Source organism: Tricharina praecox (assembly GCF_024521635.1).
Source record: "Tricharina praecox strain CBS 144465 chromosome Unknown BZA05scaffold_9, whole genome shotgun sequence".
Taxonomy (NCBI): Eukaryota; Fungi; Ascomycota; class Pezizomycetes; order Pezizales; family Pyronemataceae; genus Tricharina; species Tricharina praecox.
Window position 1 is genome coordinate 534868 of NW_026250411.1, and position 21258 is coordinate 556125.

The window sequence follows — 21258 nt, forward strand, 5'->3', positions numbered from 1 at the left end:
TACCAAGGGCGGCGGCGGCGAGCGACTGTTCGAATTCGTTCTTGAAGCGTTCGTTCCGTCTGACAAGGTGGGCCCCAATAACCGTCAAGCTACCTCATGATTTTCAGGAGACGACGACGACGGTGATGATGATGGGTGATCGGAGCAGAGCAGAGCAGCAGCGAGATATAATAAGAAGCAGCAGCCAGAGCTGGAGGCGCAATAGCCCCCTGGGTGCCCATTCACGCTAGACGGTAGGTGGTAGGCGGTAGGAAGCGGCAGGCAGTGGATAGTGCTCCAAGTGCCCCAAGTGCCCTAGCAAACATCACAAGCCATGCACTTACATATCATACCGCCTCAGACGACATGGCGATTCCAGACGATCGAAAGCTGACATTCCGCCCTCTTACAATACTTACACACTGTGTTCTGCTGAATAACTAACGCCCGTCACGGCGAATTGCCATGAATTTTCGCATCGAAAGCATCTCTACGGCCCCAGCAATGCTACCGCTCAAGCCGCCCGAAACAAGCATGCGGAACCCGAAAAACAAGGGACGATCGTCACTCGGGACTTTCCATCCCGTGCTCCGTTGCCTTCTTTGGGAGGCGCCGTCTCTGCCAGGGCCGTAGGGCTTTGGATGTCCCGTCTTCTTCTGCTTCCATGCGCCCCCAAGCACACGAGCATTCCGATGAACTAACTCATCCGACTCTCAGAGCCCGCCAGGACAGTGCTGTCGGCACCGCATCCGTCCGGTCTTTCAGCATCTGATGCCGGCCCCTTCCGTGCTCCGCTTTCCGTTTGCTTCCAGCGCTGGTGTGTGCGCGATGGTCCGAGATCTGGCCATGTAGTTATGCCCGCATGTACTCTACGGTACCTCATCAGCCTCCCGAGTCTCCACCAGCCATCGCTGCTGGTGAAAGCAACGCTGCTGTCCTCGATTCTCTGGGCTCATTTCATTCTGCGCATCCATCGCCGCGATGAACGCACCGCATCTCCCTAGCGCTTCGGTGGAGTTCTTCGTGCTCGTTCCTCTCCATCTGGCCGACGATAGTCAGTACTAGTACATTGCGCGCGCATTAATACATAGGCAGAGGAAGCCGTACTCTTCAGGGCTGGAAGGCGGTCGCCTCCGTGCAGCCGTGTTTTGAGTGGGCATGTGGCTTGAATCGATATGTGCAGATTTCGAATTCTAGTCGTGGCGCGTACATAGCCGTCGCATCCCGATGACCGACCGACATGATAATCACGATAGGTACCGGTATGGTATGCTTCGGACATGGCCTCTACACGATCAAACAGATCAGGGGTCAGCAAATGGGAATCATCACGACAAATTAACTGCACTTTTCTCTGCATACCCTGAGAAGGCCAGCTCGCCTCTTTCATCGACCCCCCCCCCCCGTTCCTGAGGTGCCTATTGATGCTTACTCACCTCTGTTCCTGTTCCTGCTCATATTCCCATTCATGTTCATCTCCCTGTTCATGTTCATGTTCCCATTCAAATTCCCGTTCCAGTCCCCGTTCCTGTCGCCGCTCCTGCTGCTGCTGCTCCTGCTCCTGTCTCCGTCCCCGTTCCTGTTCCTGCATATGCCTGTGCCTGTGCCTGTGCCTGTCCAGCTCTCTCACTGCATCTGTCTCCTAGCGGCTCATGCAGGCACCAGCCAGAAATGGCCAGGCCAGAGAGAGTCTCGTCGTCGTGTCGTCGTGGCAGGCAGGAGAGCAACGTGTTCGCGGCCCCCCCACCCGCGAAGCGAAGCGACCAAGTCAAAGCCGGAGTTCACTACGGCTCCTTACAGCTTAGCCGGCCTCCCCCCCTCCTTCTTCCTTCTTCCTTCCTTCTTCGTTGAGCTACTAGCAATTTCATGAGACGTCGTGATTGGCTAACGCTGGGGCTTGCCACGGCTTTTCGCTTTCGAGATGATGTTGCTTTTTGAAGATAGATAGGTGGACTACCGTATGTGGATATGTGCTCTACACCCCCCCCCTCCGACGATGATGACGATGACCAAAGGCAGAACGAAAAGACCGGTTCCATCTGTCCAATCCCAATCCCGCGGCCTGGCCGAAGAAGTCCAATGATAGAAAAAAACGGCAAGGGTCTTGGCACCCGAATTCGCTTTCGTTTCTCCTCCTCCTCCTCCTCCTCCTCCCCGGACATCTCTCTTGCCGCCAACAGGAATAGAACCGCCCGGATATGTACATTTACCGACGGCCCGTATAATTCGTATAATTCGGACTCTACTCTAGATACTCTACTCTAGAGTGGGTACGTCGGCCACTGTTCTGGATGTGGCCTAGGTAGGTTCCGTAGGTGAAGCGGCCATTTCCTGCGGCTGATGGAGGCTCCATTCTGCCCCACCTATTCTGCTCTTTTCTGCTCTACTCTACTCTATTCTACATAGGGAGCCTTCAGCCCTTCACGCCGTGTCCGGTTGTTGAGGATTCACCGACGGATCCGGGGCGGTACCGTAGGTGTGTTGGTGTTGGGTGCGAGATTGCCCGACCGGCACTGCCGACCTCACAGATCTACCTAACCGTGAAGCCCGTCCAGACCTCGGTACCGTTCCCGTCAAGCTCCTCTGCCGTAATGACGAGTTTCATTCCCTCGGTGAATGCAATCGCCTCGTCCGAGAGCAATGCTCCATCTCAATGTTGTCCGGTCGCGCTGCGGCTGCATATTATGCATAGATGCCAACAAGACCGCAGTACTTCGGCACTTTGTACTCTAGTGCGAGGAGCTTCGGTGATGGAAAGGGTCATTGCATAAGCATCTAGTCCGATGCACGAAGGCGCCAGCCTCGTCCGGCACATCTGCGGAGCCGTCAGCGGCGTGCCTGCCTATGATACTAGTGCTGAGCCCGAAATCCAAGGGCGAGCCGTATAACGTCCGAGTGATGTGAGTACCAATGATACCGCGGTGCGCCGACAAAACCCATCAAAGCCACGCTACCTACATATGGATAGAGTATCTACATAGCGAAGCGACATGTCGTGCGCCATCGACGGGCTGCATGGTTGTCATCGCCATCATTGTGGATGACGCTTCGAGCGGATTGGATGTGGCCAGGCCTTCGCGCCAAACGCGTTTGCACGGATGTGCGCGCAAGCAAGCTGAGTTCGAACCGATCTGAGGTGGCGAAACTTGAAAAGTCTTGAGGGCGAGAGCGTCAAGGCTTCCCGGAGTTCGAACAGCCACAAAATTCGACCGGACTAAGGCGGCGGCAAAATGGCCAATCTGCTTTGGATACATAGAGGATGAGAAGATGAGAGGGTGAGAGGATGAGAGGATGAGAACTGCATGGGAACTTGGGAACTTGGGAACTTGGGAACTTGGGAACTTGGGAACTTGGGGGCGTCAGCTGCAGCCTGCAGCCTGCGGGCAGGGAAAGCCGCCGGCCGCACCTGGGCACAGCTCAGCGGTAACCAGGGAAATATGACCAGGAAGGAAGGAAGGAACGAAGAACACAAGATGGCAGGCACGGACAAATGTGGGACATGGGCAGACATCCCTCCATCAACCCGGGTACTCTGTATGCCCACCGTTGATTCGCTGGACGTAACCGTCCAAAGGTCGATCAATATTCCTTCCACCTTGATCATAATATGTAACTATGTGCGTAGGGGAATTGGATGCCGAAAATCTTCAGCCTCGATCCGATCGATATCTCAGCATCTCTGCTGTGTCTGCCGGAACCAACCCGACGCAGAAACGGCACATATCCGGCGTCGGCTCAATCAATCAATCAACCAATCTTGTTAATCGCCCAATCTACCCCCCCACCGGGCTGTTCCTGCGGGATTCCTCTTCTCGGGTGAGATGTGCAATGAAGGATGTGATTGTGCGCCTATAGTAGGCAAGTAGGCAAGTAGGCACTCGTAGAGTACCTGCTGTGCAAACACTTCAACCAATTCCCCCTGCCAATAAATCCCTCCCAGATCCAGCTCGTAGAATGTCGCTCCGAGCGGGAAGAGGTGGCGAACCTTGACAGCCTGAGCCGCACTTCGCGAGTGCAGAGCGAGAAGTGTAGGAAGTGCAAGAAGAGAGGTAAGAAGCAGGAGGCAGGTCGGCATGTGCGCCGGAGTCTCTGTCGCTACTAGCAGCGGTGACTAAACGACTAGAGTGGAAGTCCACGCTTAGCAGAACGCCGAAAAATTTCACCGCTCCTTCCCCGCCCCACCGTTCACCACCCCACCCCTCCACCATAAAAGAGAGAGCCATGGCCCCCATCTCTGCTCGAAGTTCCATCCTTCACCTTCTGCGAACGAGAACTTCGTCCCTCGCTACTCCTCAACATTTGCGGCTTCCATCTCCACCACCACAAAATGCATCTGCACGCCGGAGCTACTTGTTGCTTCGTACAACATTGAACCCAAAGGTCAGTCAACCCCGTTTGTCTCATGTTTCCCCTGCCTCCTTTCCCCTCCCGTCCTGTCCGAGAGGGAATGTACCTTTGCCATGTTTCATCGCCGTATTCTTCTCCCATCGAGGTGGATCGCGGCGAAACATGCCCAACTGCTACCCGTACTTCCTCTCCCATGCACTTGCCCGTCATAAGGATGAACACACTTCATTACCCAGCTCACTTTGACACCAAAATTTGGTGAATGCTGCGAACGTGAATCTACTTCTGAATTGCCCTCTATCCTTCTATCCGCATCAGTGAAAAACAGCCCGTCGTTTTGCAAAGTGCTGACATTTACCCGCAAAAAAAGAACCCGCCGCTGCTACCCAAAAACCTGCCGGCACCCCCGAACACCATCATTCTCCTGACGAGTCCGGACGCGGCATCATCCCTTACCGCTCCCGCTTTATTCCCGCTCACCAACGACTCAACCGTAACCCTCTTGTCAGCTTCGGTGGACTCCCTGCCCGGCAGCAAAGGCGGTAATGGCTCGCGTGTGACCGGCTACAGCTGGTTGATTACCGACCATTCATTACCGATCAGGCTTCCTTCTTCCCAGAAGCTCAAATCACTTACCTTCTCCCTGCCCAATGCGAACTTCACGCTCGCGCTGGCAAACACTGTGTTCCAGAACGGCCAGGAGTCCACGGTGGTGCACATGAAGGCCACTGCCCGGCCCAAGTTGATCGAGGCGGCCGTAGGCATCTCTGACCCGGAAGTGGATGAGTTTGCGAATGCACAGGAAGATATCAAGGAGGCGTGGCAGGAGCTCGGTGACCTGATGAAGATGGTGGGCGTGAAGAGTGGCATCGTCATCCCGAACCCTGTTCCCTCAGATAGCGTCGAGATCCAGATCTCGGACGAGGTCCTCAAAGACGGCCCTGGCAGTGCGTCGGGGAAGATGTACTCCCAGATGCCGTTGACCCCACTTACAAAGCCGCGCAAGATCACTGAGGGAATGGGTAACATCCTCAGAACTCTAGAGGGCCCAGACGGCGATGGCGACGAGGCCGCCAGTCGTGAACTTGAATCCGCCGTGGATAAGTATCTGGACAGTCTGCCGGAAGGCGTAGACACGCCGGAGAGGGTCGATGTCTTCGCGCGGCTGACGACGCAAGAGCCATCCTCGGACGTGACGGAGCTGCTATTCCAGCCGGGCGTGCGTCTGCACCGGGTACTTTCTGGCGGCGGCGGCTGGGGCTCCAAAGCGGGGCTGCTATCGCTCGATCCGCAGAACGAGCGTGATGTGTCGCAGTTCGCGCACGAGTTTGAGGCCCGCTTCGATGGTGACGCGGATTATGTCCACGATGGCATCGTCCAGAAGGGACAGTGGATACAGTTCTTCATCGCTGAGAATGGTGCCCCCGCTGAGAACGGCTTGCAGTTCGGCGCCGTCGGGAAGATCGAGGATGTTCGCAGGGTCGAGAATGATGGAAAAGAGAGGACCATCGATGGCTGCTTTGGCGGCGCGAGCGAGTGCGGCGTCGACGTTGCCATCGCCGGCAAGCTGAGGAGAATGGATGTTCCCGGCGGCGCGGTCATTGTCGATGTCTAGATAGATAGAGATCTTTCTCCTGTACATCTACACCCGTTTACCGCGTCTTGTCTTCTATGACCTTTCCGCCGAACGCGTTGGTCAAATGTAATAACAGTGTATCATGTATTGTACTACGAGCACGAATTGTCATGAATTACATACTCGTTACAATTGCAATTACTAGTACCATTGGAACACAACCTCAAAACGAAACGAAACTCAACAGCACCCCACTATACACATTTCAATTTCTTACCTCTTCTACAATTCCTATTGCGCCATAGCGCCTCGAGGAGGGAAGGCTCTTCACGCAGCTCTTCACGCAGCTCTTACGTTTCTACTCTACTCTACTCTACCGACACCTGCCAGGCTGCCAGCCCCAGTACGCCACACGCAAAGTCATAGGGAAAACTCCACATTAGCCGAGCTGAACCTCTCATCCATGAAAAAAAAATGAAAAAAAAATCCACCCAGCCATGTCACCTGTCATCTCCGGTGTCGGTATCCAACTCCGGTCCTAGTTCGGGTCGGGTCCGTATTTGTTTTTCTTGCGTTTTTGTTTGTTGGGTTGCACAGCCTCCCTCTCACTCTCGCTCGCTCTCGTCCACGCTCGCACTCTCATAGGGCAGGAGCTGGGTAGGACTGGGGTGGGGGGTGACGACGCGGATTACCTACTAGTATGTACTCCTTGCACGTTCGTTAGTAACTAGTGCCGTTGTCATGTACTCTACATATGTAGTCGGCACGGCGCGGAGACAGGAGGGAGACAGGAGGGCGAGACGAGTGCGAGGCAAGTGCGAGAGAAGAGGCGGAGGGAAGAGTCGGAGGGAAGAGTCGGAGGGGTTTTTGAGCCAGCTGTGTGGATGTTTGGCTGTTTGGCTGGCTGTTTGGCTGTTTGTTTGGTCTGGGCTGGTGTGGGAACTGCTGGGGGTGGGCGCTGGGTACTGACTACCGTAGTACCCTGGAGTACCTAGGGCGGGACTCTGGACATGGAGTCTGGAGTCTGGAGGCGTGCTTTTGGGCTTGCTGGGTTTGGGCTTGCTGGGTTGGTGGTGGTGGGATGAAACATTTGATACATCGTATAGCGGTGATCGCGGATTGAGTGAATTTGTTGTGGAGGGGGATATGAAGTAACTAATGACGTTGATTTTGTTTCTGAGGACGGGGAGGGGTGGAGTGGAGGATGGGAGTAGGGGGAGTTTCATGGGGTTGCACTCGATATGGTGAGACTCCTGATCGGTCTTGAGCGGTGCACCATGCCTGCTGGGGAACAATGGGGCCGATTGTATGGTTGGATGGATGGGTGCTTCAAAGAGCCATTCGGTTTGGGGGGATGGCAGTGTTGGTCTACCCTCCCTCCCTCGGTATGCCTGTTAGGTAAACAGTAGGTAAACAATATCGATATTTCTCCCCTCGACTTACATACTAGTACTTGAGACCTGGTGAACTCGAAGAATGCGCAGTCCGTCCAAGACCCCGGAGAGAAAGAACTGTGCCTGACTCCGCTGTGCCCCAATGATGCACGCAACTGTGCATTTACCTGTGTAGTTACTACGCGACTTAACGGCGCGAGCCTTTCAGCGGTCAGGTGAGGTCTCTATACTCCACTCTAGTAGGTGCAACTTCGACCCTATTGGTTGCCTTCCCCCCTCTCCCTCCTCCCCCACCAACAGGCCGGCTCGATCTCGATACGAGCCAAGTCCAAATTGCCGCACCCAGGTCCGATACCGCCTCCATGGTACATGCACAAACTACTTCCCGACACAGCCGCCCACGAGCCACAAGGCTTCTAGGGCTACATAATGTAAGTGCGGATCTTCCTGTTGCCTATGATGCGTTTATGCCATAGCCTGATAGTTATCGGTGTGTATGTGCGACTATTGCCCGTGGGCTTGCAGTTGTGATAGGCAAAATACTCTGGCTATCGGTGGGTTCCTCTAGGTACCTAGTAGGTGCGGGACAGCTGGGGCTGTCTGACTGAGCCTCCGCGAGGTATCAGTAGTGCTGGAATATCACAGATGATGAAGTGCATCATTCAGCTGTCCCAGCGCCGAGCGGCCGGTCTGGCATTAGTATCGGTATGTACGAGCGTTGGGGTCGTGTGGATGTTTCACTTCAGTCGGTTGGTAGTGTATGTAGTGTAGGTACTAGTTTCAGCCGCTCGATATCCTATGTATCCCAGAGTGATGGGGAAAAACACAAGCTGTCCTATCCCTTGGAAATTCGTGGTGGTGGTTTCGGTGGAAGTCGGGATCATGGGATGTCACTCGGCGGCTGACACTTGGAATTTGAAAGTAGATGGGAAGTGCCAGTCGTTGACTACTGGCTTCCATGCAGAGGCTTGGAATCGTTCGGGATGGTCAACTGGGTACTCTACTCGGATCGGGCTCAGTGATATGGTACACACTCCGGTTGGATTCCATCATCCCATATGGTACTCAGCCTCAAATTTCAATCCAACCAACACCTGATCATCCGACAGCCTCGCTCCCAGCCAACCGCCAACCAATCAACCAGCCAGCCAGATTCGAACACTCAGAGACATGTCATAACTAAAGCCACCAACATCAAAATATTCCATAGTGCGGGCAACATCCCGCCGAGACTCCACTGCTCGTAGATGATCCGCTATGTGCACTGTCACGGTGATGTTGTATGATCCAACCTGCCGGGAAACCAGGAACTATTAAATAAACACAACATGATTCAGAGAAGGCTGAAGACTTCAGGTAGCTTCGTCCTCACCGCCACCAAATGTCATTGAAAAGTTATATGAGAGTTGTGTGTTAACTGGGTTACTGGTAACCAGCGTGGTGCGGAATCGTGACCGAAGACGGCTACAAGGTCCTATCAACACCACAAGGAAATTTCGAATTGAGACCTCGGTGGATAATAGTTAGTACATAGAGTACACCGGAGAATCTGTGCGGTAAGTTTGGATTGGGAATCTATGCCACTTGCATTCCAAAGTTATTGCCGATTGGTGGTCAGGCCAAGTCTCCAACAGCCATTATCAAATAACTCATAGTTTGTAGAAGCTTAGCAACACCATGAAAGCGCCTCGCTAGCTCAATCGGTAGAGCGTAAGACTCTTAATCTTAAGGCTGCGGGTTCGACCCCCGCGTGGGGCTTTCTTCTTTTGCTTCTACAAGCTGTAGGGGTGGGACGGGCTGATATTTTGTGCTGGAGATGGCTGTGCGTGATGGGAATGGAACCTGGCGGCAAGGTTGTGATGGTTGGATCATGAGATGCATACTCGTACTCGCAAGGACCGTGGGGCTCTGTGCGATCAAGCTTAAAAGAGTGACGGAACTGGACGTAGCGGAGTCAGTTCAAGATCATTGCTACTGATTCCGGTGGCTACTTGAGGCTGTCAATTCAAGGCCAGGCCCCTCAGCGGCAGCTCATAGGGACGAGTCGACTACATAGCTGTCTGGAGCTGGCTCAACCATCCATCGCTTCTCCGGTAGCTCAATGGTTTGTATTTTTATTTACTTGGGAAGTGAATGTTTGAGCACATGTTCAAAGTTCTAATATGAAACGAGTTCACATGCTTCCAAACCCCAATAATTGCATTGTCTTCATCCTTTGCCTTAGTATCTCCCCCACCAGCAACGTATATCTTACACAGTTTCCTTATGACGGATCTTTCCATCTTCCCTAGCGGCACTGGCCTGCGTAGCCGGTTGTCTCTGGGGATCACGCGCAACATCTCCCGAGAACCGTCCGCTGCCCACGCCGGTGTGGAACCGAGCATCGGCGCTCTTCATGTCGCTGGATCCGGGAGGATCATCGGGCAGCGGAAGGTTGGCTTGCACGTCTGTGGGATCGCCCTTGTTTTGGTGTACGATGGACTGGCGGGAGCGGGTCAGTGGGAGTGGTGGAAGTGGAGGGGAGGGGATGGAGAATATGCCTTCAGGACAGATGCGTCGGAGCTTTTGGGAACTTTGCCGCCGTGTTGTTTGGACTGCCGGCTCTCCAGCTTGCGGATGTCTTCGGCGGTGACGTGGAAAGTCTTCTCGGTGCTCTCGGACATTGTGGAGGTTTGGTAGGGTGTTTGAGTCTTCGTTGAGTCTGAAATGTAGGTTTCGTGAATGGAGCTACTTGTGGTGTTTACTGAATGGCCTCTCTTCTGCGAGGTTGGACGGTATATAAGAACGATTGATCCGCGTGAATGACGTTACTATGAAGTAAGGACTGACATCACCCGGCTAGGAGCGGTAGTGACATGATACTGATCCCGAGGGTGTTTCGGCATCGGAGTTACAGCCAATTTTGTGGGCTGATCTCAGGATCATCACGTTTATCCAGCCCGCACGGGTATATTTGATGCTTCACGACAATTCTGGAAATATCAACGTTATCTTGCAAGGCGATCGAGTGATAAATTAAGCGATCATCGTTCCTGGATGTTCCCAGCAAGCAGTTCCCCTCATCACCGTCCGGAAAAAAAGCAGCAATTCTCGGCTGCGAACCAATAATCGTGATATCGATATAACTACATCTCATTTAACACGTCATCCAAGCTTCCCCACCACTGCCACGTGCTTACGCGTCTGTCCTAATGTCTTCTGTCGTTTCAGAAAATGCTGTTTCAGCTCCTCCCGCAATACAAAGGGAACATTCGCCGTATCGAGGCTTCGTCGGAGGCGTTTTCTCGGGGATCTCAAAGCTGGCCGGTGCGTGGCCCGCCATCCATCAAAGAGCAGACGGATAGGAGTAGTGCTGATTCCCAGAGCAGTTGGACATCCGTACGGCCCGTACCCACCGGGTTGAGGACTGGCCCGAGTACCGGGATAATATGCTGATTATCATAGCTTCGATACGATAAAAGTTCGCCTCCAGACGTCGCCGCCGGAGCGTTTCAAGGGTCCGTGGGATTGCCTCCTGAAGACGTGGCGCCATGAGTCCTACCGTGGCCTCTACAAAGGCGCAACTCCGCCATTGGTAGGATGGATGTTCATGGACTCGATGTAAGCAAAGCCCTTTGATCCCTCACTTCGCCGCCCCCGCGCACTGCAGGATTCGTGCTGACGCGGGCGCACTTCCTTCTAGAATGCTAGGCACCCTTTCCAACTACCGCGCGCTCCTCAAAACCTACGTCTACCACGACAAACCGGCCCTCCCAGTGATAGGCCATGCGACGGCAGGAGTATTCGCCGGCTGGACTGTCTCCTTTATTGCGGCGCCAGTGGAACACGTCAAGGCTCGGCTGCAGGTCCAATACCATCGTGCAGGCTCCACGACCAAGCCGCGCTACAGCGGACCCATAGATTGTACACGACAGCTGGTGCGAGGGCATGGTATCCAAGGGCTCTATCATGGGTTGGGAGCAACGATGCTGTTTAGAACATTCTTTTTCGTCTGGTGGGGGTCATATGAGATTTTCTCGAATATTCTGAAAGAAAAGACGACGCTGTCAGCTCCCATGGTGAACTTCTGGGCCGGCGGACTGAGCGCACAGGCTTTCTGGTTGACGAGTTACCCCAGTGATGTCGTGAAGCAGAGGATCATGACGGATCCGTTGGAGCCCGGCGAGAGGAAGTTCAGACGGTGGAGAGATGCTGCTAAGACGGTATACCACGAGAATGGGTGGAAGGGGTACTGGCGGTAAGCTGATGTGTTCCTGAAGGGCTAATGAATTGTTGACTGACGTGTTTAAAGCGGATTTGTACCGTGCTTCTTAAGGGCATTCCCGGCCAATGCTATGGCGTTGGTTGCATTCGAGGCGGTGATGAGGACGTTGCCATAGTACGGTACTGTCGTATCTAATCGTTATGACTAGATGAAGGGGATTTAGAACTGTACAGCATTCGTCATAGATAGACTTCTTTGAGCCGTTCCCGTTCAGTCATATTACCATTGAACATTCGGCAGTTCTCTAAATTCTAAATTCCATCTGTCGCTGCCACAAAATCTCACTCGTCTGATTCGTACCGGGCTAGCTCAGAAATCAGCCGCCTGGTCCGTGCCCACTCTATACAAATAGAGTTAACCAGCGTAAAGAGAGCTTGCTCCCAACTCTTACCCATAACAGGAGCACAACCACAAGCTTCTAGAAAGTCATTATCTCCAGCTCTCCCATGTTCCGCCCACTTCGCCTATTTTCAAAGGCTGCCGATCCTATCTTTTGTCCAGCTGCATTGGACGGGCAGCCATGTATTATTCCGCAATGCTTCTTTTCGCACGAAGTTTACCTTCCTCAACCACCCCCGGCGCCTCCTCCACCATCCAAGCCTATCACCGCGCCCGCGCCCGCGCCCACGCCCACAGAACCAGAAGATAGCTACGAGCCGCCGCCCGCTATTACACCGCCGAAGAAGACGGTGGATCCACGGTTACGGGACATTGTCGAAGGGAAGAAGATCACGGAAGCGAAGAAGACACAGGATCTTGTGGCAGCGAGGGACAAACGGCCTAGATCAGTTGAGGTGCAATGCGGAGCTGCAAAAGATGTCAAAGATGCTATCAACTCGGCAACTAAGGGCGCGTCGAAAGCCGTCGAGACTGGAAACGTGTCGCCTGGAGCTTCGTCGGTCATAGCTTCGTCGGATGCCTGGCCGACTCCAGCGCAGTCGAGCAAGAAGCTCAAGACCTCGAAGGCAGGAGGAAGTGATGTACCTGTCGATGAATTCTATGGAAATCATGTTTGTGTCCCGCTGAGACCCGGACGTGGATCCGGGCCCGACTAAGCGGTACCTATGTTTAACTGACCGCATGTCATGTGTAGGTGCCTTCCAACACGACGGCCGTTTCGAACAAAGCGGGAACCGTGAAGTCTACCACGGCAACATCAGGCAGACCACCCAAACGACCAGCCCCAGACTCTCCTACACTTTCGACTGTCACCAAAGCCGATCCGTTAAAGCGTCCAAAAACTACCACCGCGATGTCGCTAACCGCAAAATCTTTCGATTCGACCAAAACCTCGAAACCCGTCGTTCGTCAGACTTTGAACCCTCGTCTGATACAACGGTCGCCGGCACCTCACGGCCAACGGCTCCAGTATCTGCAGATCTTACAGACAGAGCTCACCCGTCTCTCTGGTAATCCTAAAGGAGACGCCGCGACTCAGGCGATCATTTGCAAGTGTCTGGATCTGGAGGAAGATATTGCGTTGAAGAAAAGGGAGATATATCGTCAGGCGATGGGCAAGCTGTGCATGCGATACAAGAAGGCGACAATGGAAGACTACAAGAAGGAGCTGGATGAGGAGAGGGTGAAGGCCACACCCGCGCCCGTCGTCTCACCGACAAGCAAAGCTGGTCTGGAGAATGCGAAGCTGCCACTTGATACTGGTCTCCCAAAGCCCACTGAATTAACCCGTCTGCGCGATTTCGTTGTCGGTGTCGAAACTCTCAAGAAGCATAGTTACATACTCACCCCCCCAACAGCTGCCGAGATCGAGCAAGCCCGTGCGGGTGTCGAAGCCGCGGGCGGATATGAAACTTGCGAGCGCTGCACCCAACGTTTTCAGGTCTTCCCCGGCCGACGGATAAGCGATGGTGCCCTCACAACCGGCGGAACATGTACCTACCACCACGGACGTAAAGCCGGACCCCGATCGACCCCTGGCACGATCTCCGAGGCGAAGTGGACATGCTGCGGCGGTGTGGTCGGATTCCATAATGGCTGTGAGACTGCTCCAACACACGTGTTCAAAGTCACGGATCCAAAGCGACTGGCCCTCCAACTTCCCTTCAGCAAGACACCCCCGAATCCTAACATTAAAACCGAACGGGCCCTTGCTCTGGATTGCGAAATGTCGTACACTACGCACGGAATGGAGCTGACACGAATAACTGCAACTGCTTTTCCAAGCGGCAAGATCGTCATCGACGCGCTCGTGAAGCCATACGGCGTTGTATTGGACTTCAACACCCGCTTCTCCGGCGTATCCTCGGAAATGCTCACCTCAGCATCACCATGGCGCCCCACCGCCCCATATCCCGATGTTTCCAGTACCGAGCTGATCAACCCAACCACTCACTCGCCCCCGGAGAAACTGGGAATCTTCGCATCGCCCTCGCAAGCCAGGAAAGCGTTGTACCACTACATCGGCCCGAACACAATCTTAATCGGCCATGCGCTCGAAAATGACCTGCTGCACCTCCGAATGTGCCACGAGGCTATTGTCGACACCGCCGTGCTGTTCCCACACAACAGGGGCCTCCCCATGCGCAATAAACTGAAGTACATTGTGCAGCACTTCCTGGGGAGGGAGATCCAGGTCGATGGTGGAGACTCGGGGCTCAAGGGCCATGATTCTGCCATCGATGCTCGATGTGCCGCTGAGCTGTGCCGTTATAGGATCAAAGAGGCGGAGGAGAAGCAGAAGGTTTAATCATTAGAATACCTACCATGATGGTGATGAACGAGCATACTCTTTTCTTGTGCATATATTCTTTTTTCTTTCGTTTGCTTTTAATTTGTGCTGTTTGTACTATACCTATTGTATGAGCAAGAGGATCAGGAGGGCGTTCTCTTTTAGAGCGGGGTTTTTGGCTGTTTGGATGGATGATATAGCTGGTCTGCTCTTGCATCTGGGTTGGGAGTTTCTGTTTGGTTTGGATGGATGGATGCTGACGAATGAGACGTGTTGATGTTAACATTCTGCTGTGATGTTATGATCCTCCTGGCGAATAGCGTGTGAGTGCTCATTACAGGTACATAATACATATTCTTAGTTTTACTTTACGATCGTGACTCGTGAGTGGTAGAAATGGGCGGGTACTAAAAGATGGGCTCAGTTGCGAGTGGGAGGACTGGAAGAAAAAGAGGCAAAAAAGAGAAGCCCCACGCGGGGGTCGAACCCGCAGCCTTAAGATTAAGAGTCTTACGCTCTACCGATTGAGCTAGCGAGGCTTCATTGATGTGCACTACAATATGATACATATAATACATTTATGCCTGTGCAAGCAAACTTTAGTACGCTCTACAAGCGCTATGTACGATACGAACGAACTTTTCCTTAACCTTCAACTCCAAAATAGGTAGGTACAAAAATACAAGCAAGCAACTAATCTAAAACTTCCTCTTCTTGGTGGGCCTATTATTCTTCTCTTTCCTCTTTGCCAGTTGTCTCCGGCCCTTCTCAATCTCGGTATTACTCTTGATCTCGTTCTTTGCTCCAACACCCTTGACGAGACCCTTCTCCTTCGCCTCGGCGAACCGCTTCTTACGCACCTCAAAGTCGTCACGGAATTTGTCCGGTCTCTTCGGCGCCGCAGTGGACTTGTGATACATCTTGCCATGGAGCTTTCCACCCATGGGGGCGGAGTTGTTGCCCGGTCCATTGCTGAACTTGTTGCCACCCTTCTCAAGCTCACCCGTACGAGGCATGCGATCGATCTTGTGGGCGTTCTTCCATGTCTGGAACCGTCCGCTCTTGAACGACGCGGCAATCTTCTGGCCAGATTCGCCGATGATCATGCGAGCGCCCTTGGACCCGTCCTCGTCGTTCGCGCGTGCAACGTATTTCTTGGCTTTCTTGTCCCAGCGCAGTCCCTTGGCTTTGCTGGCTTCGCCGAAGCCCTTGCGTTCGTCGCTGGCAAGATCCATTTGTGCGGTGCGTGCGGCTTCTGTGAAGGAGGCTACGCCGCCGGTGATGGAGTACCCACGGTCTTCGGCGAGCGAGATGGAGGGGTTGTAAGACATGAAGTGTTCTGGGTCTTCGAAGCCGTGCTTCTTGCTCTTTTTGCGCTGGGCTTTGGTGGTGAAGGTTGCGGCGAGCTCGTCGTCGGAGGCTGCGGCCATGTCGACATCCTCGTCGTCGCCTAGACCGTCCTCGTCATTGGCAGCCTTGTCCTTGACCGCCTCCTCGTCGTCTTCAGAGTCCGAATCGTCGGCCTGTGTAGCACGGTGACGGTTGGATGGATCGATCCGAATCTTTTCACGGCGTGCTCGCATTATCGTTGCTGCCTCGGATTTGTCTTTGCCCCGCTGACCTACCTCGAAGACAGTCTCGGTGGGCCGGAAATTGGAAACTCGGGCGAGCATCTTTATCCGCTCGACTTCCATGGCGTCGACTTCATCCGCAAATTTGGGGTTCAATGTCGTCCAACCTTTACTCGACACTATTTCTTTGGCGCGCTTGACGCTCTCGCTAGATGCAGATGGTCGGGAGCGGTTGTACTGCTTCTCTGCTCGGACTGACACCCCCTTCAGTGAGTAAAGCTCAGTATCCTCTTCAAGGAGCTTGTTGACGGCTTCGACACAGCGCTCAACGGGGTCTCGCAGTAGTGTTCCCACGACGACATCCTGGGCAAAGTTGAAGTCCTTGCTCGATTTCTTATCGCCCTCCTTCGAGAAAATGATCTTGCGACCCAAAAACAGTTGCAAATCGATGAGGTAGGGTGCATCCTCGGCGCGAACCATGGAGTATGCCCAACCTCTTCGTCCAGCACGAGCAGTACGTCCGACACGATGGACGAACACTTTTGGCTGCGGCGGGAAATCGAAGTTGATGACATTTGCCAGCAAAGGAATATCGATACCACGGGCGGCAACGTCAGTCACCACCAGAACCTGCGTCTCTCCAGAGCGAAACCGGGCTACTTGCTGTCGGCGCGCAACTTGGTCGAGTGCACCGTACACGTAAGATACAGGGTATCCAGAGCGATTCACCAGCGCGGCAAGGTATTCGACGTGATGTTTCGTGGCAGCGAAGATGATGGTGGAGAATAATGATGGTGCTTCCTTTCCGGCTGGGTTCTTGTCTTGTCCGCGTTTCCTTTTCTTGTATGACTTCTGCGGTTCTCCTCCATCCTCCAGCTTGAGGACCGTTTTGATACCAGTTTCGCCCATAGGGATCTTGATGACGTTCTTGAGGATATGGATAAGGGCACCCTCCTTCTCGGAAGAGGTCACAGTGAAGAATGCAGACTCGAGATCTTGCGAAATCTTGGAATCCACGTCGAGACGCACAAGTGTAGGCTCCTGAAGACCGGCCTTTGCAAACTCCGTCAAGGCTTTTGGCAGTGTGGCGGAGAAGAGGAGGGTTTGGCGGCTCGAGGGGAGGGCGTAGAGAATTTCCGTAAGCTGCGAAGCGAAACCCATCTCGAACAGACGATCAGCTTCGTCGAAAACGATGTACTGGACGGATTTGAGATCCAACTCCATCTCGACCTGGAGATGGAGGAAACGACCGGGGGTTGCGATGATGCTGTAGATTGTTAGCATCGGGAGAACTAGAGGAGAATGAGGGAGTTACATGTCGGGGTTGCTGGCCATGAAGCCGAACTGATCCTCCAGACTGTCTCCTCCGACCAACAGCACCGACTTGAGATCGGTACCCTTCCCGAGATCCTTCACGACCTTCAACGTCTGTAGGGCCAATTCACGACTGGGCGACAATATAATTGCTCTTGCACCGACCTATAGACAGCAGTTAGCATCCAACCATGGTCCTCATGATTTTGCTCAAGTACCTGCACACTGTGCGTCTTCAACTTCTCGATCATGGGAATGACGAAAGCCGCTGTCTTTCCACTACCAGTCCTGGCCATACCGACAACATCCAGGCCATCCATAACTAACGGGATTGTCTTTCTCTGAATAGGTGTAGGCACCGAAAAACCCTTCCGCGCAATGGCCTTCAACATATGTTTGCTCAACCCCATCGCCTGAAACCCTCCACCCTTCTTCTTTCCGCTCTTGTCCGTTCCACCTTTCCTATTCATTGCCGACTGCTGAGCAGCAATAAATGCCGCTTCCTCATCCCCACTCTCATCATCGCTACCGTCGAGAATGTCGCCGACATCCAACGTCTGATTTGTGTTCGGCGCACGAGGCGGCGGCGCACCGGTGCCATCGTCGTCGCTCAGGAATTCCGAGTCGGCGAGCGCATTGGAAATATCGAGCTCGTACTCGCTCTCTGCGGGAGAAGACTCGCGACGGCGGGGCATGGTCGAAATGTAGGTTTTGGCGGGTTGATGTTGGCGTCTCGAATTCGTCCACCGTCTGCGAAACTACAATCAAAATTTCGACGCTAAATGATAGCTCGAAGTCTTGGCCGCGGCTAGGCTGCGACCTGGTCCGTGCGTAGCACCTGCGCGACGCGTGAAATCCGAACCGTCTAATCCGAAAGTAAAACCGAACTGCACGACAACCGAGCAACACAACACTGTTTGGCGGTTCTATTCTTACCGCCATCATATCATTATACCTTCACTCCGGTACATCACTCCTAAACACCACGACTCTCTGGCAGTACGGACATCACTTCTCCACACCACGACTCTCCGGCAGTACGGGCAGCACTTGCCAATCGACCATGTTCCACTTCACGGCGTTGCTCGGCGCACAATCCGACTCACCCGCTTGCCAATCCCTCCTCGAGCTTGACAATGGCATCAAGATCCTCGTCGACGTAGGCTGGGACAACAGCTTCGACATTAAGATGCTCTCAGAACTAGAGCGCCACACACCGACCATCGATCTCATCCTCCTCACACACCCGACCCTCGAACACATGGGCGCATACGCACACGCCTGCAAACACATTCCCAACTTCAACTCGATACCCGTGTACTCGACCTTCCCAGTCTCTAACCTTGGCCGGTTGCTGCTACAGGATATCTACCTCTCGACGCCAAAGTCCTTCACGCGACTACAGGGCACCGCGGTGACGGCCGCACCCTACCTCTCTAGCCCTTCAAGCATCTTGCCGTCCGGAACTACTACCGAGCTACCGGAGAACGCATTGAAGCTCCCGCCAGCACCAAGTGAGATTGATTCCTACTGCGGAAAGATCGTTACTCTGAAGTACTCGCAGCCGACGCCTCTACATTCCGCCGTCGCCAGAGTCGCTGGCAAGCTTGGTAGTGTCACAATCACGGCGTACTCCGCTGGCCATTCGCTGGGTGGAACGATATGGAAGATTCAGCAGGCACAGGAGTCGATTGTCTATGCGGTTGATTGGAACTTGTCAAGGGAAAACTGCTTGAGGGGTGCTGCTTTCCTCAGTGGAGAGGGAGGGAGGGTGCAAGAGGCGCTACTGAAGCCGACGGCTTTGGTGTGTTCATCGAAGAATGCGACCGTCACGAATATGGCGGGAGGCCGGAAAAAGAGAGATGGGATTCTGCTGGACATGATACGAAAGGTGGCAGTGCAGAATGGAGGGACAGTTTTGATTCCTACGGATTCGGTGGGGAGAGTGCTGGAGTTGGCGTATCTTCTAGAGCATGCTTGGAGAAAGGACGGGAGGTTATCCGGCAAAGGGCAAGGGCAAGGGATTAGCTTGTATCTGGCCGGAAGAAAGGCGAAGCGCCTGGGCCAGGTGATCGGCAGCATGTTGGAGTGGATGGACGAGGCGGTAGTCCGGGAATTCGAGTCCATCGCCGAGAAGTCTAGTCGAAGGGGGGGGGGACGACGTCGTGGTGACCAAGACAGTAAGGATGCGGAGACCTCCGGAAACAAGGCCGGACCATTCGACTTCTTATATCTGAATCTGGTATCGACACCCGGACAGTTGGCAAAGGCTCTGAACAACAATGACGGCCGTGGAAAAGTCATCATTGCGTCCGATTTGAGTCTGGAGTGGGGCTTCAGCAGAGACGCATTGCTCAAGCTCGCCAATGACGACAAGAACGTGGTTGTTTTGACGGAACGCGGTGAAGGGAAGTCGGGGTTGGTGGGGCGGTTGTGGCAAGGATGGAAGGAGGCCACAACTAAAAACGAGGAGGATAGTGCTGCCACCGGACAACTCGCAGTCGTCGATACATCACAGGAGATCGAGAACGCCAGTAAGACACCATTAGAAGGCGAGGAGCTGCTGTCATACCAGCGACATGTTGCGACTCGCCAGACCCTCACTTCTCAGCATCAGTCCTTGATGTCTACCTCCGGGCTACCTTCTGGACTTGATGACGACCAGGACGACGAAGATGCATCATCATCCTCGGACGATGACTCGGACTCGGAGAGGCAAGGAAAAGCCCTTACTACTGCCGCATCAAAGAAGATTTCCCAGGCGACAATGATGATGGGTGGTGCGGTGCCGGCTGGTGTGAGCGAGAAGATCGACATAGGTATCAACATCCTGCTACGAGGAGAGGGAATCTATGACTTCGACGTGCGTGGCGCGAAGGGGAGAAATAGAATGTTTCCCTTCCAGGTGCGACGAAAGCGAATCGATGAGTATGGCGAAGTTGTTCGGCCGGACGATTATATGCGTGCCGAGGAGCGGAACGACGAAGAGCTGGCAGACGATGAAGGGGAGAGGAGAGAGGAAACCAGAGTCATGGGTAAGAAGCGGAAATGGGATGAGGAGATCCCAAAACCAGGCACTGGGGGCCACAAGGGCAGTAAAGGAGCCATAGATATGAGTAAACGAAGGGGGGTGTATAAGCGGACGAAAGGCGGATCGGGCAACAATGAAGATGGCTACGATTCGAACGACCAGGAATCGGCCGAAGAAGGCGAGGTTTCCGAAAGCTCGGAAGGGGAGGACGTCGAAGAGGCTCTTGCATCACCAAGCAAGCTTACCATCTCTTCGGAGACTGTCCGCATACATATCAGCGCAACCTTTATCGACTACGCCGGTCTACACGATCAGAAGAGCTTGCGAATGCTACTCCCTCTCATCGACCCGAAAAAGCTGATTCTCATCGGAGGCAAGCGGGAGGAGACGAAATATCTGGCCGAGTTTTACCGTGAGAAGGCGGCGCTGTCAAGCCGTGGCATAAGCACGGGAACCGATGTCTTCTTCCCTCAAATGGGCCAGAAAGTAAATGCCTCTGTCGACACCAATGCATGGGTTGTGAAGCTGGGCAATACCTTATCCCGTGGCCTGAAATGGCAGCATGCCAGAGGGCTCGGCGTGGTGCACGTCATAGGACGTGTGGCGCCCGAAGAGGAAAAAGGACAACCAGACTCGAAGAAGCAGAAGACCATCACCGAGGAGGGCGAGATCCCAAGCCGGGATGACGACCGGCAGTTGGTGTTGGATGTCCTCCCACCGGCTCTTGCCGCTGCGACGAGGAGCTTCGCCCAGCCCATTCACGTGGGTGATATCAGACTGGCAGATCTGAGGAGGGTTTTGCAGGATGAAGGCCATGCAGCGGAGTTCAAGGGAGAGGGTACTCTTCTTGTGGACGGATTTGTGGTGGTGAGGAAGACGGGTGTGGGTAATGTCTCGGTAGAAGACGGAGGCGGGGGATTTATTGGAGCGGCCTCGGCGAGAGGGAAGACTTTTGTACAAGTCAGGCGGAAAGTGTATGCTGGACTGGCTGTTGTGGCGGGTGGATAGGCATCTGCAATACTAGAGGGAACTTTTTTTTTCGGTAGAAAATCTTGCAATATACTGAAGCCGTACAGTCTCAGCTCCGTGACAC

General features: G+C 53.9%; 8 protein-coding genes and 2 non-coding genes across 10 annotated transcripts; 7 read left to right on the forward strand and 3 right to left on the reverse strand.

Annotated features, from left to right (window-relative positions):
* Positions 1 to 1380: 1380 nt before the first annotated feature.
* Positions 1381 to 1902, forward strand: BZA05DRAFT_270783 (uncharacterized protein). The gene has a single exon (XM_051480231.1). It carries the CDS (start codon positions 1448 to 1450, stop codon positions 1847 to 1849), a length of 402 nt encoding a protein of 133 aa, XP_051340372.1. The 5' UTR covers positions 1381 to 1447; the 3' UTR covers positions 1850 to 1902.
* Positions 1903 to 4141: 2239 nt separating this feature from the next.
* Positions 4142 to 6088, forward strand: BZA05DRAFT_394858 (uncharacterized protein). The gene is made up of 2 exons (XM_051483369.1): positions 4142 to 4359; positions 4697 to 6088. The coding sequence occupies exons 1-2, from the start codon at positions 4201 to 4203 to the stop codon at positions 5939 to 5941; spliced, it is 1404 nt and encodes a 467-aa protein (XP_051340373.1). The 5' UTR covers positions 4142 to 4200; the 3' UTR covers positions 5942 to 6088.
* Positions 6089 to 8981: 2893 nt separating this feature from the next.
* Positions 8982 to 9054, forward strand: BZA05DRAFT_t133. The gene has a single exon. It is a non-coding gene; the product is annotated as a tRNA-Lys (tRNA).
* A 492-nt stretch (positions 9055 to 9546) lies between these two features.
* On the reverse strand, positions 9547 to 9959 carry BZA05DRAFT_444106 (uncharacterized protein; the record flags this gene model as incomplete). The annotated part of the gene is made up of 2 exons (XM_051486892.1): positions 9547 to 9777; positions 9846 to 9959. The coding sequence occupies 2 exons, from the start codon at positions 9957 to 9959 to the stop codon at positions 9547 to 9549; spliced, it is 345 nt and encodes a 114-aa protein (XP_051340374.1).
* Positions 9960 to 10185: 226 nt separating this feature from the next.
* BZA05DRAFT_270822 (mitochondrial carrier domain-containing protein) lies at positions 10186 to 11835 on the forward strand. Its single transcript, XM_051480232.1, has 5 exons — positions 10186 to 10602; positions 10665 to 10674; positions 10741 to 10896; positions 10979 to 11533; positions 11588 to 11835. Exons 1-5 carry the CDS (start codon positions 10488 to 10490, stop codon positions 11673 to 11675), a joined length of 924 nt encoding a protein of 307 aa, XP_051340375.1. The 5' UTR covers positions 10186 to 10487; the 3' UTR covers positions 11676 to 11835.
* A 116-nt stretch (positions 11836 to 11951) lies between these two features.
* BZA05DRAFT_270923 (uncharacterized protein) lies at positions 11952 to 12714 on the forward strand. Its single transcript, XM_051480233.1, has one exon. The coding sequence runs from the start codon at positions 12007 to 12009 to the stop codon at positions 12613 to 12615; it is 609 nt and encodes a 202-aa protein (XP_051340376.1). The 5' UTR covers positions 11952 to 12006; the 3' UTR covers positions 12616 to 12714.
* Positions 12550 to 14608, forward strand: BZA05DRAFT_394865 (ribonuclease H-like domain-containing protein). Its single transcript, XM_051483370.1, has one exon. It carries the CDS (start codon positions 12813 to 12815, stop codon positions 14265 to 14267), a length of 1455 nt encoding a protein of 484 aa, XP_051340377.1. The 5' UTR covers positions 12550 to 12812; the 3' UTR covers positions 14268 to 14608.
* Positions 14609 to 14715: 107 nt separating this feature from the next.
* On the reverse strand, positions 14716 to 14788 carry BZA05DRAFT_t148. Its single transcript has one exon. It is a non-coding gene; the product is annotated as a tRNA-Lys (tRNA).
* Positions 14789 to 14847: 59 nt separating this feature from the next.
* Positions 14848 to 17876, reverse strand: BZA05DRAFT_394866 (P-loop containing nucleoside triphosphate hydrolase protein). The gene is made up of 3 exons (XM_051483371.1): positions 17353 to 17876; positions 17136 to 17299; positions 14848 to 17087 (listed from the first exon to the last, which is right to left on the reverse strand). The coding sequence occupies exons 1-3, from the start codon at positions 17827 to 17829 to the stop codon at positions 14948 to 14950; spliced, it is 2781 nt and encodes a 926-aa protein (XP_051340378.1). The 5' UTR covers positions 17830 to 17876; the 3' UTR covers positions 14848 to 14947.
* Positions 17877 to 18004: 128 nt separating this feature from the next.
* BZA05DRAFT_394867 (beta-lactamase-like protein) lies at positions 18005 to 21220 on the forward strand. Its single transcript, XM_051483372.1, has one exon. It carries the CDS (start codon positions 18198 to 18200, stop codon positions 21171 to 21173), a length of 2976 nt encoding a protein of 991 aa, XP_051340379.1. The 5' UTR covers positions 18005 to 18197; the 3' UTR covers positions 21174 to 21220.
* Positions 21221 to 21258: the final 38 nt, after the last annotated feature.